The sequence below is a fragment of the Bufo gargarizans genome, chromosome 1 (assembly GCF_014858855.1).
Source record: "Bufo gargarizans isolate SCDJY-AF-19 chromosome 1, ASM1485885v1, whole genome shotgun sequence".
Lineage (NCBI taxonomy): Eukaryota > Metazoa > Chordata > Amphibia > Anura > Bufonidae > Bufo > Bufo gargarizans.
The window spans coordinates 423,942,244-423,961,325 of record NC_058080.1 but is presented as its reverse complement, the minus strand read 5'-3'; the positions used below and the strand labels follow the sequence as shown (position 1 = coordinate 423,961,325).

The 19,082-nt window shown below is 43.2% G+C and overlaps 1 protein-coding gene across 1 annotated transcript in view; it reads right to left on the bottom strand.

Moving 5' to 3' along the window:
• Positions 1–9,389: 9,389 nt before the first annotated feature.
• Positions 9,390–19,082, bottom strand: part of SVEP1 (sushi, von Willebrand factor type A, EGF and pentraxin domain containing 1) — a 250,409-nt gene continuing 240,716 nt past the window's right edge. The window contains exons 30-32 of the mRNA XM_044271731.1: positions 11,859–11,954; positions 11,346–11,439; positions 9,390–9,872 (exon numbers count right to left, since the gene is read on the bottom strand). Of these exons, the coding sequence (XP_044127666.1) occupies positions 9,842–9,872; positions 11,346–11,439; positions 11,859–11,954 (221 nt within the window). The 3' untranslated portion in view covers positions 9,390–9,841. The remainder of the gene's footprint in view (positions 9,873–11,345; positions 11,440–11,858; positions 11,955–19,082) is intronic.

The following is a 19,082-nucleotide window of genomic DNA, read 5'->3' as shown; positions in this document are numbered from 1 at the left end:
TACCAGGACTACGGGATGAACAACGTCATTCCACTGCTTTATGTCCTGGTACAGATGCTGGTAAAAATGGCTGGTCAGGGCACGGGAGATGTGGTGCCTAGATCTCACGGCCACATGAGCTCTGTGGGGGCTGAACTGGAGGAGGAGGAGGACATTAACCACTTCAGCCCCGCTAGCTGAAACCCCCTTCATGACCAGAGCACTTTTTACACTTCGGCACTACACTCCTTTCACTGTTTATCGCTCGGTAATGCAACTTACCACCCAAATGAATTTTACCTCCTTTTCTTCTCACTAATAGAGCTTTCATTTGGTGGTATTTTATTGCTGCTGACATTTTTACTTTTTTTGTTATTAATCAAAATGTAACGATTTTTTTGCAAAAAAAATGACATTTTTCACTTTCAGCTGTAAAATTTTGCAAAAAAAACGACATCCATATATAAATTTTTCGCCAATTTTATTGTTCTACATGTCTTTGATAAAAAAATAATGTTTGGGCAAAAAAAAAATGGTTTGGGTAAAAGTTATAGCGTTTACACACTATGGTACAAAAATGTGAATTTCCGCTTTTTGAAGCAGCTCTTACTTTCTGAGCACCTGTCATGATTCCTGAGGTTCTACAATGCCCAAACAGTAGAAAAACCCCACAAATGACCCCATTTTGGAAAGTAGACACCCTAAGGTATTCGCTGATGGGCATAGTGGGTTCATAGAACTTTTTATTTTTTGTCACAAGTTAGCGGAAAATGATGATGATTTTTTATTTTATTTTTTTCTTACAAAGTCTCATATTCCACTAACTTGCGACAAAAAAATAAAAATTCTAGGAACTCACCATGCCCCTCACAGAATACCTTGGGGTGTCTTCTTTCCAAAATGGGGTCACTTGTGGGGTAGTTATACTGCCCTGGCAATTTAGGGGCCCAAATGTGTGAGAAGAACTTTGCAATCAAAATGTGTAAAAAATGACCGGTGAAATCCGAAAGGTGCACTTTGGAATATGTGCCCCTTTGCCCACCTTGGCAGCAAAAAAGTGTCACACATCTGGTATCGCCGTACTCAGGAGAAGTTGGGGAATGTGTTTTGGGGTGTCATTTTACATATACCCATGCTGGGTGAGAGAAATATCTTGGCAAAAGACAACTTTTCCCATTTTTTTATACAAAGTTGGCATTTGACCAAGATATTTTTCTCACCCAGCATGGGTATATGTAAAATGACACCCCAAAACACATTCCCCAACTTCTCCTGAGTACGGCGATACCAGATGTGTCACACTTTTTTGCTGCCAAGGTGGGCAAAGGGGCACATATTCCAAAGTGCACCTTTCGGATTTTGCAGGCCATTTTTTACACATTTTGATTGCAAGGTACTTCTCACACATTTGGGCCCCTAAATTGCCAGGGCAGTATAACTACGCCACAAGTGACCCCATTTTGGAAAGAAGACACCCCAAGGTATTCCGTGAGGGGCACTGCGAGTTCCTAGAATTTTTATTTTTTTTGTCACAAGTTAGCGGAAAATGATGATTTTTTTTTTCTCTCTTTTTTCCTTACAAAGTCTCATATTCCACTAACTTGCGACAAAAAATAAAAAATTCTAGGAACTCGCCATGCCCCTCACGGAATACCTTGGGGTGTCTTCTTTCCAAAATGGGGTCACTTGTGGCGCTAACTTAGGACAAAAATTTAAATCTTTCATGGACTCAATATGCCCCTCAGCAAATACCTTGGGGTGTCTTCTTTCCAAAATGGGGTCAGTTGTGGGGTGTTTGTACTGCCCTGGCATTTGAGGGTCTCCGCAATCATTACATGTATGGCCAGCATTAGGAGTTTCTGCTATTCTCCTTATATTGAGCATACAGGTAATGAGATGTTTTTTTTCCGTTCAGCCTCTGGGCTGAAAGAAAAAAATGAACGGCACAGATTTCTTCATTCGCATCGATCAATGTGGATGAAAAAATCTCTGCCCAAAAAAATAAAAAATGGAGGGGAAAGGCTTCTGCCAGGACATAGGAGCTCCGCCCTACATCCATGCCCACTTAGCTCGTATGCCCTGGCAAACCAGATTTCTCCATTCACATCAATCGATGTGGATGAATAAATCATTGCCGGGATTTTTTATTTTTTTTATATATATACAAAGTGTTTGCCAAAGCATAGCATAGGAACGCCGCCTCCTCCTCAGCTCGTATGCCTCGGCAAACGTATCTGTTACTGCAGAGGAGAAAATCTCGTCTTGCAGCGCCGCATACACCGACTTGCGTGTAATCTGACAGCAGCGCAATGCTTCTGTCAGAATGCACATCAGTGCTGCAGCTAATCGATCGGTTGGTCCACCTGGAAGGTAAAAAAAAAAAAAGAAAAAACCAGGCCGCAACGCAATAATTGTATTAACTTTGCAACAGAACATATAAACTTTAACTTTTTTAACTGAACATTAACCTTTTTGCTTACTGGTGTTTTTTTTTTTTTTTTTTTTTACCTTTATAGAACAAACCTCTCCTTCCCCATGGGTCAATGTGCAAAGCGCAAATCGCCCAAAGATGTGGCGAAGTGCGTTATGCACTTTGTCCCATGTGAAAGGAGACGTTTGCAGCAGCTGTGTGAGTGAATGGGCCCTAATAGCCCTGTGTGCCTGTCCTGGTGAGATGATCCCTATGCTAATAGTGTACCTGTGAGTGGTACTTCCGGAAACACTCTCCAAAGCATAGGGCAGGGTGGTCAGGACAGTCAGGACAGAAATAGTGGGTGTCACGCCTTATTCCACTCCTGCTACAGACACGACATCTTTTTCGGGGTGACGGTTGGGTTGAGGTACCAGGAACGACATTGGGGAAATGTCGCTCGTGTAGACGGCTAACTACACTGGTGGATGGGGCCACGGAACCTCCTGGGTACAGGAGGTTCTCGATGATCTCTTCCTGAAATTTGAGGAAGGATCCAGTTCTCCCAGCCTTACTGTAGAGAACAAAACTATTATACAGAGCCAATTGAATTAAATATACATACACCTTCTTATACCAGCGTCTGGTTCTGCGGGAAACTAAATACGGAGACAACATCTGGTCATTGAAGTCCACCCCTCCCATGAGCAAATTATAGTCGTGGACTGAGAGGGGCTTTTCAATGACACGGGTTGCTCGCTCAATTTGTATTGTCGTGTCTGCGTGAATGGAGGAGAGCATGTAAACGTCACGCTTGTCTCTCCATTTCACCGCGAGCAGTTCTTCGTTACACAGTGCGGCCCTCTGCCCCCTTGCAAGACGGGTGGTAACGAGCCGTTGGGGGAAGCCCGCACGACTAGCTCGCGCGGTACCACAGGCGCCAATCCGTTCTAGAAACAAATGCCTAAAGAGGGCCACACTTGTGTAAAAATTGTCCACATAAAGATGGTACCCCTTGCCGAATAAGGGTGACACCAAGTCCCAAACTGTCTTCCCACTGCTCCCCAGGTAGTCAGGGCAACCGACCGGCTCCAGGGTCTGATCTTTTCCCTCATAGATCCGAAATTTGTGGGTATAGCCTGTGGCCCTTTCACAGAGCTTATACAATTTGACCCCATACCGGGCGCGCTTGCTTGGGATGTATTGTTTGAAGCCAAGGCGCCCGGTAAAATGTATCATCGTCTACGCAGATGTTTTGCTCTGGGGTATACAAATCTGCAAATTTCAGGTTGAAATGGTCTATGAGGGGCCGAATTTTTTGGAGCCGGTCAAAAGCAGGGTGGCCTCTGGGACAGGAGGCGGTGTTGTCACTAAAGTGCAGGAAACGCAGGATGGCCTCAAAACGTGCCCTGGACATAGCAGCAGAGAACATGGCATGTGATGAATTGGGTTCGTGGACCAATATGACCGCAATTCATGCTTTTTTGTCAGGCCCATGTTGAGGAGGAGGCCCAGAAAAGTTTTAATTTCGGAAACTTGGACTGGTTTCCACCGGAAAGGCTGGGCATAAAAGCTTCCCGGGTTAGCGGTGATAAATTGTGTGGCATACCTGTTTGTTTCGGCCACAACTATGTCTAAGAGCTCCGCAGTCAAGAACAGCTCAATAAATCCCAGGGCCGAACCGATCTGAGCTGTCTCAACCCGAACTCCAGACTGGGCAGTGAAAGGGAAAACTACAGGTGTGGCTGAAGTTGGGGACTGCCAATCAGGGTTTGCCAGCACCTCAGGGATTCTAGGGGCTCTACGGGCACGTCTTTGCGGTGGCTGCGACGGGGTCACTACTGCACGTGCCACCGTACCAGCTTCAACTGCCCTTCTGGTGCTCGCTACTTCACCAGGTTGTACAGCAGTGCTGGTACTAGGTCCAGGGAGGGCTGGGCTGCTGGTGTATGCCTCACCACGTAATCCGACAGCACCAGCCCCACTCTGCTGCTCTTGAAGCGGATCCTGCGCAACCTGCGGTCTAGCGACACGGGGCCGGGTACGCCTGGTGGTATCAGGGACCTCAGCCTCCTCGTCCGAACTTTGGGTCAGAGAGCCACTGCTTTCTACAGGTTCGTATTCTGACCCGCTGGATTCATCAGATGAGGGTTCCCACTCCTCATCCGACTGGGTCAGAAGCCTGTAGGCCTCTTCAGAGGAATACCCACTGTTTGACATTTTGGGCAACTAAATTTAGGGGTATTCCCTGAGACTACCCAAGAAAAAAAAAGCAAGCCTGTCTTACAAAGGGGAGGCTAGCGAAGTAACGGAGGCCGCTGCGGTTGATAAAAAATATCAAAACAGATTTTTTTTATCGCCGCAGTGCGTGTAAAGTGATTGTGCAGTGATCAAATTTTTTTTTTGTCACTGCGGTGGGGCGGGCGTGGGTGAACGCACGTGTGGGCGACCGATCAGGCCTGATCGGGCAAACACTGCGTTTTGGGTGGAGGGCGAACTAAAGTGACACTAATACAATTATAGATCTGACCGTGATCAGTTTTGATCACTTCCAGATACTATAAAAGTACAAATGCTGATTAGCGATACGCTAATCAGCGAATAACGGACTGCGGTGCGGTGGGCTGGGCGCTAACTGATCGCTAACTACCTAACCAAGGGGCCTAAACTATACCTAAAACCTAACGGTCAATACCAGTGAAAAAAAAAGTGACAGTTTACACTGATCACTTTTTTCCTTTCACTAGTGATTGACAAAGGGGTGATCAAAGGGTTAATTGGGGTTCAGGGGGGTGATCTGGGGCTAAAGTGTGCTGTTTGGTGTACTCACTGTGTAGCCTGCTCCTCTGCTGGATCCAACCGACGAAAAGAACCAGCAGAGGAGCAGGCAGCCATATAACAGATCATATTTACAAATATGATCTGTTATCTGGCTCTGTGATAGGATTTTTTGAAAATCATCAGCTTGCCAGCCGCGATCATTGGCTGGCAAGCTGATGACGAAATGGTCCTCTGCGAAATGCCGGCCCGAACTGCGCATGCGCGGGCCGCATAGCGCGTCATCTCGCGTCTCGCGAGATGACGCGTATATGCGTCGTTGTGCGCAGCGCTGCCGCCTCCGGACCGCACATCTGCGTTAGGCGGTCCGGAGGCGGTTAAAGCACAAGCAATGTGTAGAAAAATGGGTGGTTTTTCTAATCAGGTGACAGGAGAGGAGGAGCAGGAGCAGCCAGAGGAGCTACAGGGTGATGAGGAAGACGAGACAGAGGACCCAGACACACTGTGGCAGTATGCAGTGGAAATGGAGGCAGGGAGCCCCTCTGAGTCATTTGCACAAATGAACTACTACAGAGACATCCTCTGCCTCTGCCTATCTACACCATCGTCCATCCTCTCGCAGGTCTGCTTGGGGCGGACCTCTTCGCTCACGTTCCTCTGCCATGACTGCTGGGAAGTGGTGGGGTAGCAGAAGCAGTACTAGCTCCATCATCAGCATCCTGAGTCTACAGTCGCTGATGAGTAGCTTTCTTCACCTGCAAAGTGAAGAAACTACTCACCAGCAGCAGCAGGTAGACCTGGAGCAGGACCTGAACCAGCAGGTGGTGGCATACTTGGACAGCACCCTGCCATCCTACATTGAGGATCCTCTGGACTACTGGGCAGCCAAACTGGATTTGTGGCCGCAACTAGCTGAGTTTGCCCTGAAAAAGCTGTCCTGCCCGGCCATTACTGCAGCATCAGAGCGGGTGTTTAGTGCGGCGGGGTCCATAGTTACCCCAAGGAGAACTCACCTGTCCACCCAAAATGTGGAGAAACTGACTATTGTCAAGATGAATCTGGCGTGGATCAGCCAGGATTTCCACCCACCAATTCCTAATGCATCAGACTAGATTATCCATGGTGCCACACCAACATGTTGACAAAAGAGACTGGTTTCTTCTGGCTACCTGCCTCAGCTACTACTCTGTTGCTGCCACCCGCCTGATGCCACACATCTGATGCCAAGTGCTCCTTCTTTCACCCACCATCTTCAGTGGGTACTGGTAATGCCTACTCTGTCACCGGGTCACTTTGTGGTCTCCTGATGCAGCTGCTGCTGCCATCTCCACACTATGTCACCTTGCCACTCTGTGGTATCCTGATGCTGCCATCTCCACACTATGTCACCTTTCCACTCTGTGGTATCCTGATGCTGCTACTGCCATCTCCACACTATGTCACCTTGCCACTGTGTGGTATCCTGATGCTGCTGCTGCCATATCCACACTATGTCACCTTGCCACTCTGTGGTATTGTGATGTTGCTGCAGCCATCTCCACACTATGTCACCTTTCCACTCTGTGGTATCCTGATGGTGCTGCTGCCATATCCACCCTATGTCACCTTGCCACTGTGTGGTATCCTCATGCTGCTGCTGCCGTATCCACATTATATCACCTTGCCACTCTGTGGCCTACTCCTGATGCTGCTTCTGCCACCGCCACCTTCACAATCTGTCATTGTGGCCATCTGTGGTCTCCTCATACTGCTGCCAACTCCATACTCTGTTGTTGTGCCACTCGGTGGCCTTATTCTGATGCTGCTGCCACTTCCAGACTCTGTCATTGTGCCATTCTGTGGCTTCCTCCTGATGCTGCTGCTGCCACCTCCAGACTCTGTCATTGTGCAACTCTGTGGCTTCCTCATGCTGCTGCCACCTCCAGACTTGGTCATTGTGCCACTCTGTGGCTTCCTACTGATGCTGCTGCTGCCACCTACAGACTCTGTCATTGTGCCACTCTGTGGCTTGCTCATGCTGCTGCCACCTCCAGACTCGGTCATTGTGCCACTCTGTGGCCTACTCATGCTTCTGCCACCTGCAGACTCTGTCATTGTGCCACTCTGTGGCTTCCTACTGATGCTGCTGCTGCCACCTACAGACTCTGTCATTGTGACACTCTGTGGCTTCCTCCTGATGTTGCTGCTGCTGCCATCTCCAGCCTCTCTCATTGTGCCACTTTGTGGCTTCCTAATTATACTGCTGCTGCCACCTCCAGACTCTGTCATTGTGCCACTCTGTGGTTTCCTCCTCATGCTGCTGCCACCTCCAGACTCGTTCATTGTTCCACTCGCTGTCTTCCTCATACTGCTTCCACCTCTAGACCCTGTCATTGGTCTCCTCATGCTGCTTCTACCTCACCACTATGCCATAGGTCCACTCTGTCCACTATTTTTGCTTTCGGCCTGACTGAGATCATCATCATTTATTTGACACTTCTTCTGATCTGTCAGAAGAAAGGAAATTAGACACAAACAGATCCTGTCTGCGTAGCAGCTGTAAGGCCTGTATGGTCCCATCAAAATTGGCTAATGATTTGGTAGCCAAAAGCAGGAGTGGGTACAAAACACAGAAGACATGCAAATATTCCATTCACATGGCATCTCTGTTTTAGAGCCACTCCTGTTTTTTTTTTTTTTTGGCAATAGCAATACTGATGGATTATTGAGCAATTGTTGACCGAGTGAAGGCATATGCTCCACAGACAGGATCAGTTTTTTGTGGGTTATTGTTCTGACGGATCAGAGAATGGGGAAAATTAATCAGTGACGTCAACACAAACTTACTGCTGACACCCTCTCCACTCTGTCAGGGGGGCTCTACTTGTATAAGCATTTAATAGAAGAGGTTCTGTAGACATCTATGTGGAATCAAATGACGAGGGTGTAAAAGGAGTGCGCTTCTTCTTGATGCTAACATCGACCTGTAAGGCTGCGTTTTGATACTTCAGTTATTTGGTCAGTTTTGGCCACGTGACCGCCCAAATAAGTGAAGAGTGCAGTGATTCTAAGAGCGACCCCTATCATCTGCATGTCATACTGACTCACAATATTATTTCACTACCATAGCAGACTGCGTGTTACTACAAGGCACAGTGTTCTACGCCACTATGAAGGCTCTCTGTAGCCCAGAAAGAGCCTTTTTTTAACGTAATTTGCCGCAAATAAATTCGGATTGAAAAATTTGCTCATCTCTAATAGTTATCTTCACAGGTCTTGGGGGGCATTAAAATAAAAAATAACCTAGGCAACTTTTTCAATGCATGAAGTAAAGAGGTGAAACAAATCAACAGAAAGGATTCTAAGAGGTCATAACAAAATTATCACAGAAAACCAAGTTGTTCTTATATTTTGTATGATATATATGGTATATGTGGTATATTTAATGTAAAATCTTGAAAATGAATGGTTTCAGTTTATATAATGTAAAATCGTAAAAATGAATAGTTTCAGTGTCAGATCTAAATTGTGGCTACTCCTAAGAGCTTTATCTAAGTGGCTGTCCAGGTCTTCACTCTTTAACCCCTGTACAGGGATCTGGACTCCCCTGCAGGAGAGTCTCTGTTCAAGTAACTGCTGACCCATGGGTGTCAAGAGACACCAGTGCGAAGCACTGAGGGATGAGGCAAAACCATAGTCAGGGCCAGTTTGAGTTTAGGGCAGGCAGGGTATGAGCAATATTATAAACAGTCCGAGATCAGGGAAGGGAGGCAGCTCAGGGACAGAATGGAGATCAGAAAAGTGTTAGATCAGGCAGCGAAGCGTTAATTCCAGAACTCAGGCAGTAGTCAGTACACGGAACTACTGCGCTGTGTTTGGGCCACTCAATGTCTTGGCAGTTACTAATAGCCTTGGGCACCAGTCAGAGCACCAATTGGAAACCAATGCAGTTGGCTTCGGATCATGTGATTGCTGTGATGACCAGTCATCACATTTATTTCCCAACGTTCTATCTCTACCTATTTCTCCTAACACTTGACTCTCCTTCCCCCACAATCCTAGATTTTCCACTATGTGTAATTGATACAATATTTCACACTACAGTTGCTGCTATAGGTTGAAATATGGAGTAATACCTGTATATGGTATAATCACAGAGTGGTTCACATTGGGTGGTGTAAGGACAATATCCACACATTATGAAATATATACAGTATGTTAAAATAAAATACAGGGACAAATATGAGTTCTTTCTTTTTATTATAAAATGGATTGTAAGCCTTTCCTTTTATGAGTAATTCACATCAACAACATAGTCACAATAAGCAAAATAAACAGTATGACAGCAAAAGATATATAAACATTGAATTCTGATCTTTTCAGTTTTTCTGCTCATTATCTGCCATCACAGGCATATCCCCTACAATTACCTGGGAAGTTAAACCCATTTAGATGCAGTATTTAAGTGAACCTTGAGAAAGTATATACAATATTCCCATTCAATTAACATTCAACCTTCAGCAGCATATTATTAATATACATTTGCATATGAAAATACAGAAGAACTTAAAAAAAAACATCCACAAGCTTAAGAAAATATATCACATTATGGCATTCAAATTTGAATTAAAATGCACTCCATTTTAGATCCTGCATGAAATGGATTCTTTTCTGTGCAGCAAATCCAATTTACCACTAAAAAGGAGAAAACCCATTCTTTCTTTTTCTGAAAGAAACAAAAAAAGGAAAACAGGACGTGATTAAAACTGCAGATGTGGCACATCAAAAGGAAACATGGATCACATCCTAAAAGGAATTAAAGCACTGAGGAAGAATAGCTCATCTTGAATGTGTCTCTCTGCTTCTGTTTCTAAGGGACTTTGTGAATAAAAATTGGAAATGACAAAACCATACAAAATGTATATCACACTGCCTACAAGATTTGCATAAGTCAATATAATGGCTAATTTGACTTTCTGTACCTCACAGCTTGATACCACCATAGATATATATCAATTTTAGGTTGGAATGATGTGCTACAATTACTGTCAATGGAGTTTGTGACATAATGCTTATATACAAAGTAGCCTTAAATAGGTTAAAAAAAAAGGGTGTTCCATTTGAAGCCCTCTCCCAGATATGCATTTGATTCCTATACCGTACCTTGAATTAAATTTTCAAAGCTGGCCCTGTCTTCTAGTACCCTGACCCCAAGACTTCTATTCTGTTCGGCACATCAGAAACAGCTTACTCTCTCCTCTATGTCAAGACATCATCTAATCAGGTTACCAAAAGGGTTTGGCAGTTTATAACCCTCCCCTTTTCGGGCCTTCCCCTCAGGGCATTTTAATTGAATAATGTTTGTAACAATGCCCCCTAGCTGGAATACATATCATGTGATTGCAACTTGCAGAGATTATCCACAATTTCAGTCAAGTTGGTGTTCCATCCTCCTACCTAGCTGCCTCAAAAAGGACCTCCTCTCCTGACAAAACTCTACAGTGTAGTTGATCCTCTCTCCTCAATGAGCTTCACTTTTTTCTTCTGTCAGCGCTGAGAACTGTACCTTTCATCAGCTGTCCATAGCCAATGAAAGTTGCAGGCATCAAATCCAATGAACGGCACAAGTATTGGGCACCCTCCGCATTTATACTACAAACTGACCTTCCCAATGACCCTTGTCAATATATACATCCATCTTGTATACATTGACAAGGGTCAGGAGGGATGCATCCTGTGACCATTGACTTATAATAAAGCGGAATTGGTGGCAATTTAGCAAGTCTTATGGTCTTATCCTGAATGTCTACAGAATGTCTAGTATATACTATTGCTTACTGATCGTGGGATTTATTTTGTGGGAATACCACCAGCACTAGCACTAAGGGGCCGCATGATTAGTAAAAGAAATGGCACTTTCAAATATTTTGTGATCTGTCATTGAGCAGATACTGCACTAAAGTTCACCTGAAGGGAGTTTCATTCCAGTCCACTAAAAAGTAACTGGTTGTGAGTGGCTGGCGTAATCACAGCCCATTAATTCCCGGGATTAAGGTCAGTTTCAGAGCATTTACCACATTTTCCGTAACATTTCAAGGCTTTCTTTACAATTTACAGTTGACTCTGTAAACACAACACAGATCAAGCTTCGAGTATTACTACCCTGCACTGAACGGTTTGCCATATAAACAGTACTTACCTAGAACAGTCAGGCCCTGTCCAGCTTGGTGGGCAATTACATCTGTTTGGTCGTATACATCTACCTCCATTTAAGCAAGGCGACTGGCAAACCGCTATTAGAAGAAAGAACATATTTTCTAGTTTTATCCAATGTAAGGGTTTAAGAAAATCACTGGGGGGGGGGGGGCATTTACTATCAGATATAGGCCTGTTATTTTTATAGATATAGGCCGGTTATTTGCGCTGTGATCTGCGATTTTTCCCTGCTCACACCTGTTCTAAAAAAATGGGGCGTGGTGTGGACGGGAAGGGTGCAGACCAGCAGGTTTTAGGCGTAGAAAGTGTTCTAAATCTACGCCAGTAAAGAAGCTGGTGTAGCTTTAGACATGCGGTGGATGAGCTTAAGTTATTTAGAGGCCAGCGCCTCTACATAACTTCAGCGCATCCACTGCCAGCGCACAGGGTTATTAAAATGATGATCTTAATAAATGACCTCCTATATGTCTAGTCAAGAAACATCTACATTACTTACCAAGATGACAGCGAGATCCAGTCCACCCATTTAGGCAATCACATTTGTATGGAGCTGTACAACGACCTCCATTTAGACACGGTAGGATGCAAATTGCTGAAAGAGAAAACAGATTGTATATATGGCACAATGACATAGTGGACCTGTACTTGTACTATGCAGACAATGACAAAGGCAGAATATTCATGCAACATTTCCAAGTAGGCTAATATTTTAGAGTTTCAAAGGATGCTAGAAATATGCGATACATAATATTGCTGATTAATTCTGAAATGGTCTTATTGAGTCGTATAGCTGAATTGTTCTATTTAAGTTGTGGTCCATAGATCCAAGAAGGACATATTAGAAATAACTGTATTTTTTGTTATTAACCCCTTCCCAACTGCCCCTCGTAAATTTACGTCAGCAGTCGGGCATTTAAAAATGGCACCTTTTTGCGAGTGAAGCTGCGATAACGTTGATCCCATACATTTATCCCCTCAGATGTTGTGGTCAAATGTGTCTCACTTCAGCAAATGGCATTTATCATGTAGAGAATGTTAATGCAAGCCACTTAGTAATATATTGTTATTATCCATATTGCTTCCTTTGCTGTCTGGATTCATTTTTTCATCACATTATACACTGCTCGTTTCCATGGTTACAGACCACCCTGCAATCCATCAGTGGTGGTCGTGCTTGCACACTATTGTAAAATGCGTCAGCTGGGTGGGACCACGGGAGCGCACATAGGCTAGTGCTTTTTCCTATATTGTGCAAGCACGGCCACCACTGATGGATTGCAGGGTGGTCTGTAACCATGGAAACAAGCAGTGTATAATGTGATGGAAAAATGAATCCAGACAGCAAAGGAAGCAATATGGATAATAACAGTATATTAGTAAGTGGCTTGCATTAACATTCTCTACATGATAAATACCACCTACAGAAGTGAGACAACCATTTTAAAGACTGGGATTGTGCATTTCTGTCTGTGTAGCAGCTCCCCCGGCGAGGATCTTGGGGGCCGGATGTAGTGCGTGTCAGCCTCTGTACTACAGGGCTGCCGTATGTTAGTTCCTATGGAGCCCCTGCCTACGGCAAGGCTCCATAAAAACACAGCGTAATTCTCATAAACTCCAATTCTAATAAATTGGAGTCTGTCAGAAAAGTAATCTAATTAGGGGTAAGCGAATCGCGCTTCAGAATGTCTCCGTACAACATTAAAATATATACGCTGCGCGGAGACAAAATTTGTTAACCTTGGATTCTACAACTTTAAAAACATTTAAAAACAGCAAACCGAAGTCGGCAGTCGACTGGTACCTCGGACTTAACAAATTTTGCCTCCAGGTCTCCGTACAGCATTAAAACTAACTTGGGGAATAAATTAACTTTGGATCTTGGATCTGAAGCGCAATTCACTCACCCATAAATCTAATGATTGCTTGTTATAGTTACCTAGGGAAAAAAGTTTTTACAAATATTTAAAAAAATATATAAAAAATCTAATCATCCCCCTTTTCCCAAAATTTAAATAAATATAAATAATTTAAAAGATTAAAATAATGGGCATCGCTGAATGCTAAAACACCTGTACTATTAAAATATAAACAGCTAGTGGCGAAATGGGAAAAAAAGAGTCAAAATGGCTGTTTTAAAAAATGAATAAAAAGTGATCAAAAAGTTATATACACTTCAATACCCCAATGGTATCAATGAAAAATGCAGATTGCCCTGCAAAACATGAACTCTCACACAGCTCTATACACATTAAAATAAAAAAAAGTTATGGAGGTCAGAATATGGCAATGCAAAGAAAACATTTTTTCCAAAGTTTTTAATTTTTATTTAGTATTAAAATGCATGAAAAACTATACATATGTGGTATTATTGTACGGACTTAGAGAATAAAAGTATCAGGTCCGTTTTACTGCATAAAAAATTGTATAAAAAAAGGCCATAAAAGTGTTGCGGAATGTTTTTTTTTATAATTCCACCCCATTTGGAATTTTTTTCCTGCATCCCACCACATTGTATGCAACTGTAAATTGTGTCATTAGAAAGTGCATCTTGTCCCTTAAAAAACAAGCCCTCATATGGCTATGTGAATAAAAAAAATAAACAGTTATGGCTTTGGGAGGGCTGGGTGTAAAAAATGAAAACACAGAAAAATCACTCAGTCTTAAAAGGGTTAAATTTGATATTTTTGCATACCCTTGACCGATACCGGGCATCTTTCAAGTTGTAACCTTTTAGGAATGTCTGATAGGATTCTTCCACTGCTTATAATTAGTAATTAGCAAATCAAGCTTTGGATCAAGAACAATTCATTTTAAGGCCTCTTTCACACGGGCGTCCCGGATTTGCTATGGATGCGCGTGTGCATTGAGGGAAACCCGCGTGAGTAGGCACGCATTTGCAGTCAGTTTTGACTGTGATTGTGTTTCGATGTTCAGTTTTTACCACGCGCGAGAAAAAACTGAATGTGGTACCCAGACCCGAACCCGGACTTCTTCACTGAAGTTCAGGTTTAGGTGTTCATTTTATTATTTTACCTTATAACATGGTTATAAAGGAAAATAATAGCATTCCTAATACAGAATGCTTACTAAAATGTGGCTTGAGGGTTTAAAAAAAGTAAAAAAAAGAACTCACCTCATCCTCTTGTTCGTGCAGTCGGCATCGTCTTCTATCAGGACCTGCAAAAGGACCTTTGATGATGTAATCACGCTCACCACGTGGTGAGCATGGTGACATCAGCGCATGTCCTGCTGAATGAAGATTGATGATGTAATCACGGTCACCACGTGCATACTATCTTCATTCAGCAGGACCTGCGCTGACGTCACCATGCTCACCACGTGGTGAGTGTGATTGCGTCATCAAATGTCCTTTTGCGGGTCCTGAAAGAAGAAGAAAGAAGACGATGCCGATTGCGCGAACAAGAGGATGAGGTGAGTTATGTTTTTTTCATTTATTAACCCCTTAATCGACATTTTACTAAGCATTTTGTATAAAGAATGCTATTATTTTCCCTTATAACCATGTTATAAGGGAAAATAATACAGTGATTAGACTTTAATGGGGTTGTTCATCCCTCTCATCTCCTAGCAACCATGCATGAAAACCAAACCGCAAACACACTTGCTTGCAGATGCTTGCGATTTTCACGCAGACTCATTCATTTCTATGGGGCCTGCGTTGCGTGAAAAACGCAGAATATAGAACTTGCTGCAATTTTCACGCAACGCACAAGTGATGCGTGAAACTCATCTGAACAGCTCCATTGAAGTGAATGGGTCCGGATTTAGTGCTAGTGCAATGCTTTCACCTCACGCATTGCACCCGCGTTGAATTCTCGCATGTGTGAAAGGGGCCTAAAGCTGTATGGAGACCTGTCTCTGTATAGCATTAAGTGTATTTCCTCCGTAGAGGCAAAATTTGTTTTGGCCGAAGTTGCACAAGACTTTGGAGGATGAATTTGGTAATCACGTGTGTGTCTTTAAAAACATTTTAAAATATCTATCCAAAATCAGGTTTGGTACTGAGGTGCCAGCTGGTAACAAAACCGGACTTTGGATTCCAAATTTCAAATGTTTTTAAAGATGCAGAAATGAATACCGAATGAATTCACCGTAGGATTGCGCGACTTCAGCTGAAGCAAATTTTGCCTCCGCGGAGGCAATACATTTTAATCCTGTACAGAGACAGGTCTCAATACAGCATTAAAATGAATTGTTTGAACAAATCAACTTCGGGTCTATGATCCGAAGCTTGATTCACCCAAGCTTAATTGTAATGTCCAATAACTATGCTTTCCTGTGTTTATATTCCTGTTGTTTAGGTAGCTCCAGCATATTTCATAATGCACAGGGATTGCCATCGCTGCCATGTCCCTGTCCACAATGGGACACCCAGCCTGATTTCCCTATCTCGGATACATCCATGTAAGTTACACATTGGTACGTTTTTGGAGTTTGGAACGAAAGCCACACATACACATAAGAGAAACATAAAATCTCCATGCACTTTGTCCTTGCTTGAATTCCTACCCAAGGCCCCAATACTGAAAGGCAACAGTTTTAGGGCTCATGCACACAACAGTTTGTATTTTGCAGTCCGCAAAAATGGATCCGCAAAAAATACGGATGACGTCCGTTTGCATTCCGTATTTTGCGGAACAGAACAGCTTGCCCCTAATAGAACATTTGTATCCTTGTCCATAATGTGGACAATAATAGGACATGTTCTATTTCTTTGCGGAATGGACATACAGAAACGGAATGCACATGGAGTAACTTTTTTGCAGACCCATTGAAATGAATGGTTCCGCATACAGTCTGCAAAAAAAAATAGAACGGACACAGCAAGAAAATACATTCGTGTGCATGAGGCCTTGATCTTTGAGTCACCATGCTGCCCTTGTCATAAAGGCTGGACAATAATATTAAGAGGGCTAAACCAAAAAAATTGGTTATAATAATTCCTACTATAAAAAAAAACCCTTCCTATATCAGTTTTTTATTCTTTTGTCTTTTGTCGTAGGAGAGTCCTAGTTGAACATCTTTCAACCCTCTTCTGCTCTGCTATTATAACAGGATGCCAGATGCTGTGCATACCTCTCCTTATATCAATCACAACTATCACTTCCAGTTTCTACACAGTGGCATAAGGCTCTTGCATACGACCGTATGCCCTCTGAGACATACGGTCCGTGAGAAGGCCATATGTCCCGTAGTCGCATTGATCATGCGCAGGGGAGTACACAGCATTATAAATTACAATGATGCTGTGGACATCAGGCCGCCCGCGGGGCTATTGTCCCGCACTCATAAGATCATATGTCCCACACGATCTATGCCGCTCTGGGACATATGGCCCGCTCATGGGCCGTATGTCTCAGAGGGCATACGGTCGTGTGCAACGGCCCTAAAGGGGATAGACTAGTTCAGCTGTCAGTGCTCGTACTGTGGATGATCGCCTCTCAGAGCTGCCGCAACAAGGTTCCTTTTTTTCATTTTTTACCATAAAGGTGTTTGTTATTTAGGATTTCACCTTGACCATTTCCTCAATCTATGTTGGGAATGCTGCTTGAAATCACCTATATCTGTCTTAGTAGTATTGGGATCCAAAAGTATATCTTCCTAAAGTCCATACCCACATGAGGTATGGGGAGAGGATTTCTTGATGATTTGAGAGTATGTATTTTAGTAGACGTACTGTATGTCACAACAGATCCAAGCACAGCCTAAACTTGGACTCAGTATTAAGAATAATACCACTTCAACATTAAACAGGGCAGGGGGAATTTTTAGGTTACAGCTAGCAAAAAAATTAAGGCAAGAAGGAAAAAAATATTATAGGGTAGGGTGAGATGGAGTGGGGCGCCAGAGGTAGGACAGGAGGACCAGATCATCAGGTGAACCTCATCCAGAACCAATACAACAATACAGCACAGCATATTTTTGTGCCATTTGGCACAAGGACATAGTGGAATGAGGGAGCAGCAGGGGCGTAGCTATAGGTGTTATCATCTTTTAGAAGAATGCGTCATATGTATATTATTATCATTATTATTTAAATCATATAAACATCCAACTTGAAATAAAAAAAAAGTAAATTTCACCTTTTCTAGTCTCTGTTCTGGCCACCAGGAAGTGTTTTATCGACTTACAAGCCTTTACTTGCAATAAATCTAGAATTTGTACTGAAGTCATTGATTTGCCTGTTGCCAAATAGTTTGTAGCTCTCGTCTGATGAAGAATTGCTTCTAAAATAGTTTGCTGCAGCCTTTGCAAACTGTCACTTCATGCTTAAATCATTGCTAAGAAATGATGCAACTGAGCAGTTCATAGCCCTAAATTACATCGCCTCTCTGTCCTTCAGCATCCTGCCATAAAGCAGAGACATTTGCTACTGTGATTGGGATTGTTAAATGTGAAGTATGTCTACCCAGATTGTAGTTTAATAGTATGTATGTTGTATTGACTTATTCTGCATTAACTTTAAATGGTCATGTTAAGGGGTTGATTACGTTTCATAGTTTTGAATGTGTGCGGTCAATCTTCCCAATAGAATATTTTTTCTTCCAGCTTGGTATTTGAGACTATTTGTTTGTTTGGCCTGGAATTGTGCTTGTATTGATGCCTGGAGTTAGATAGAACTGTTGCACTGTTTAGTCCCATATTTTGTACCTAGAATAATGCTGAACAATTTTAACAGTTTAATTGTTGTTTCAAGATTTTAATATACTGGCAAATAATTCCGAAGATGGAAGCATTGTTCTTGTTCAGTAGAGCTGTACGATGGTAGGTCTGAGGGGCACAGGAGGCACAACATGGGCATTAACTTTTATGCATCTATATAGTACTTTTTCTGGGCAAAGTAATGCACTATGGGAGCACCAGTTAGTTCAATGTGGGCACAGCATGGCACTGCATGGACAAGATGTGCCAAATGTGAAAAATTAGGTTCTATGTGGGAAGATTCAGTCACTTTCTGTGCATTGGTTAGTAGCCCCTTTAGAAATAGTGTGAAATGCACTCATATAGGGACATCATTGCTGTCATTAGTACAAGGGCACTAACTGACGAGTTTATGTGTTTGTGTCATATCGTCTACATGTGCATCTGTCTGTGTTAGATGTGAGCAAATCGATTAAGACAAGTTTCTCACAAAGGTGCTAGTCATTTTTCAGATCAGAAAACATTAAGGCCCCTTTCACACGGGCGAGTATTCCGCACGGATGCGATGCGTGAGTTGAACGCATTGCACCTGCAATGAATTCCGACCCATTCATTTCTATGGGGCTGTTCACATGAGCGGTGATTTTCACGCATCACTTGTGCGTTGCGTGAAAATCACAGCATGCTCTATATTCTGCATTTTTCACGTAACGCAGGCCCCCATAGAAATGAATGGGGTTGCGAGAAAATCGCAAGCATCCGCAAGCAAGTGCGGATGCGGTGCGATTTTCACGCACGGTTGCTAGGAGACGATCGGGATGGACACCCGATCATTATTATTCTCCCTTATAACATGGTTATAGGGGAAAATAATAGCATTCTGAATACAGAATGCATAGTAAAATAGTGCTGGAGGGGTTAAAAATAAATAAAAAGTAATTTAACTCACCTTAGTCCACTTGCTCGCATAGCCGGCATCTCCTTCTGTCTTCATCTTAGCTCTGTGTAGCAACAAGGACCTTTGGTGACGTCAGTCATCACATGATCCATCATGATC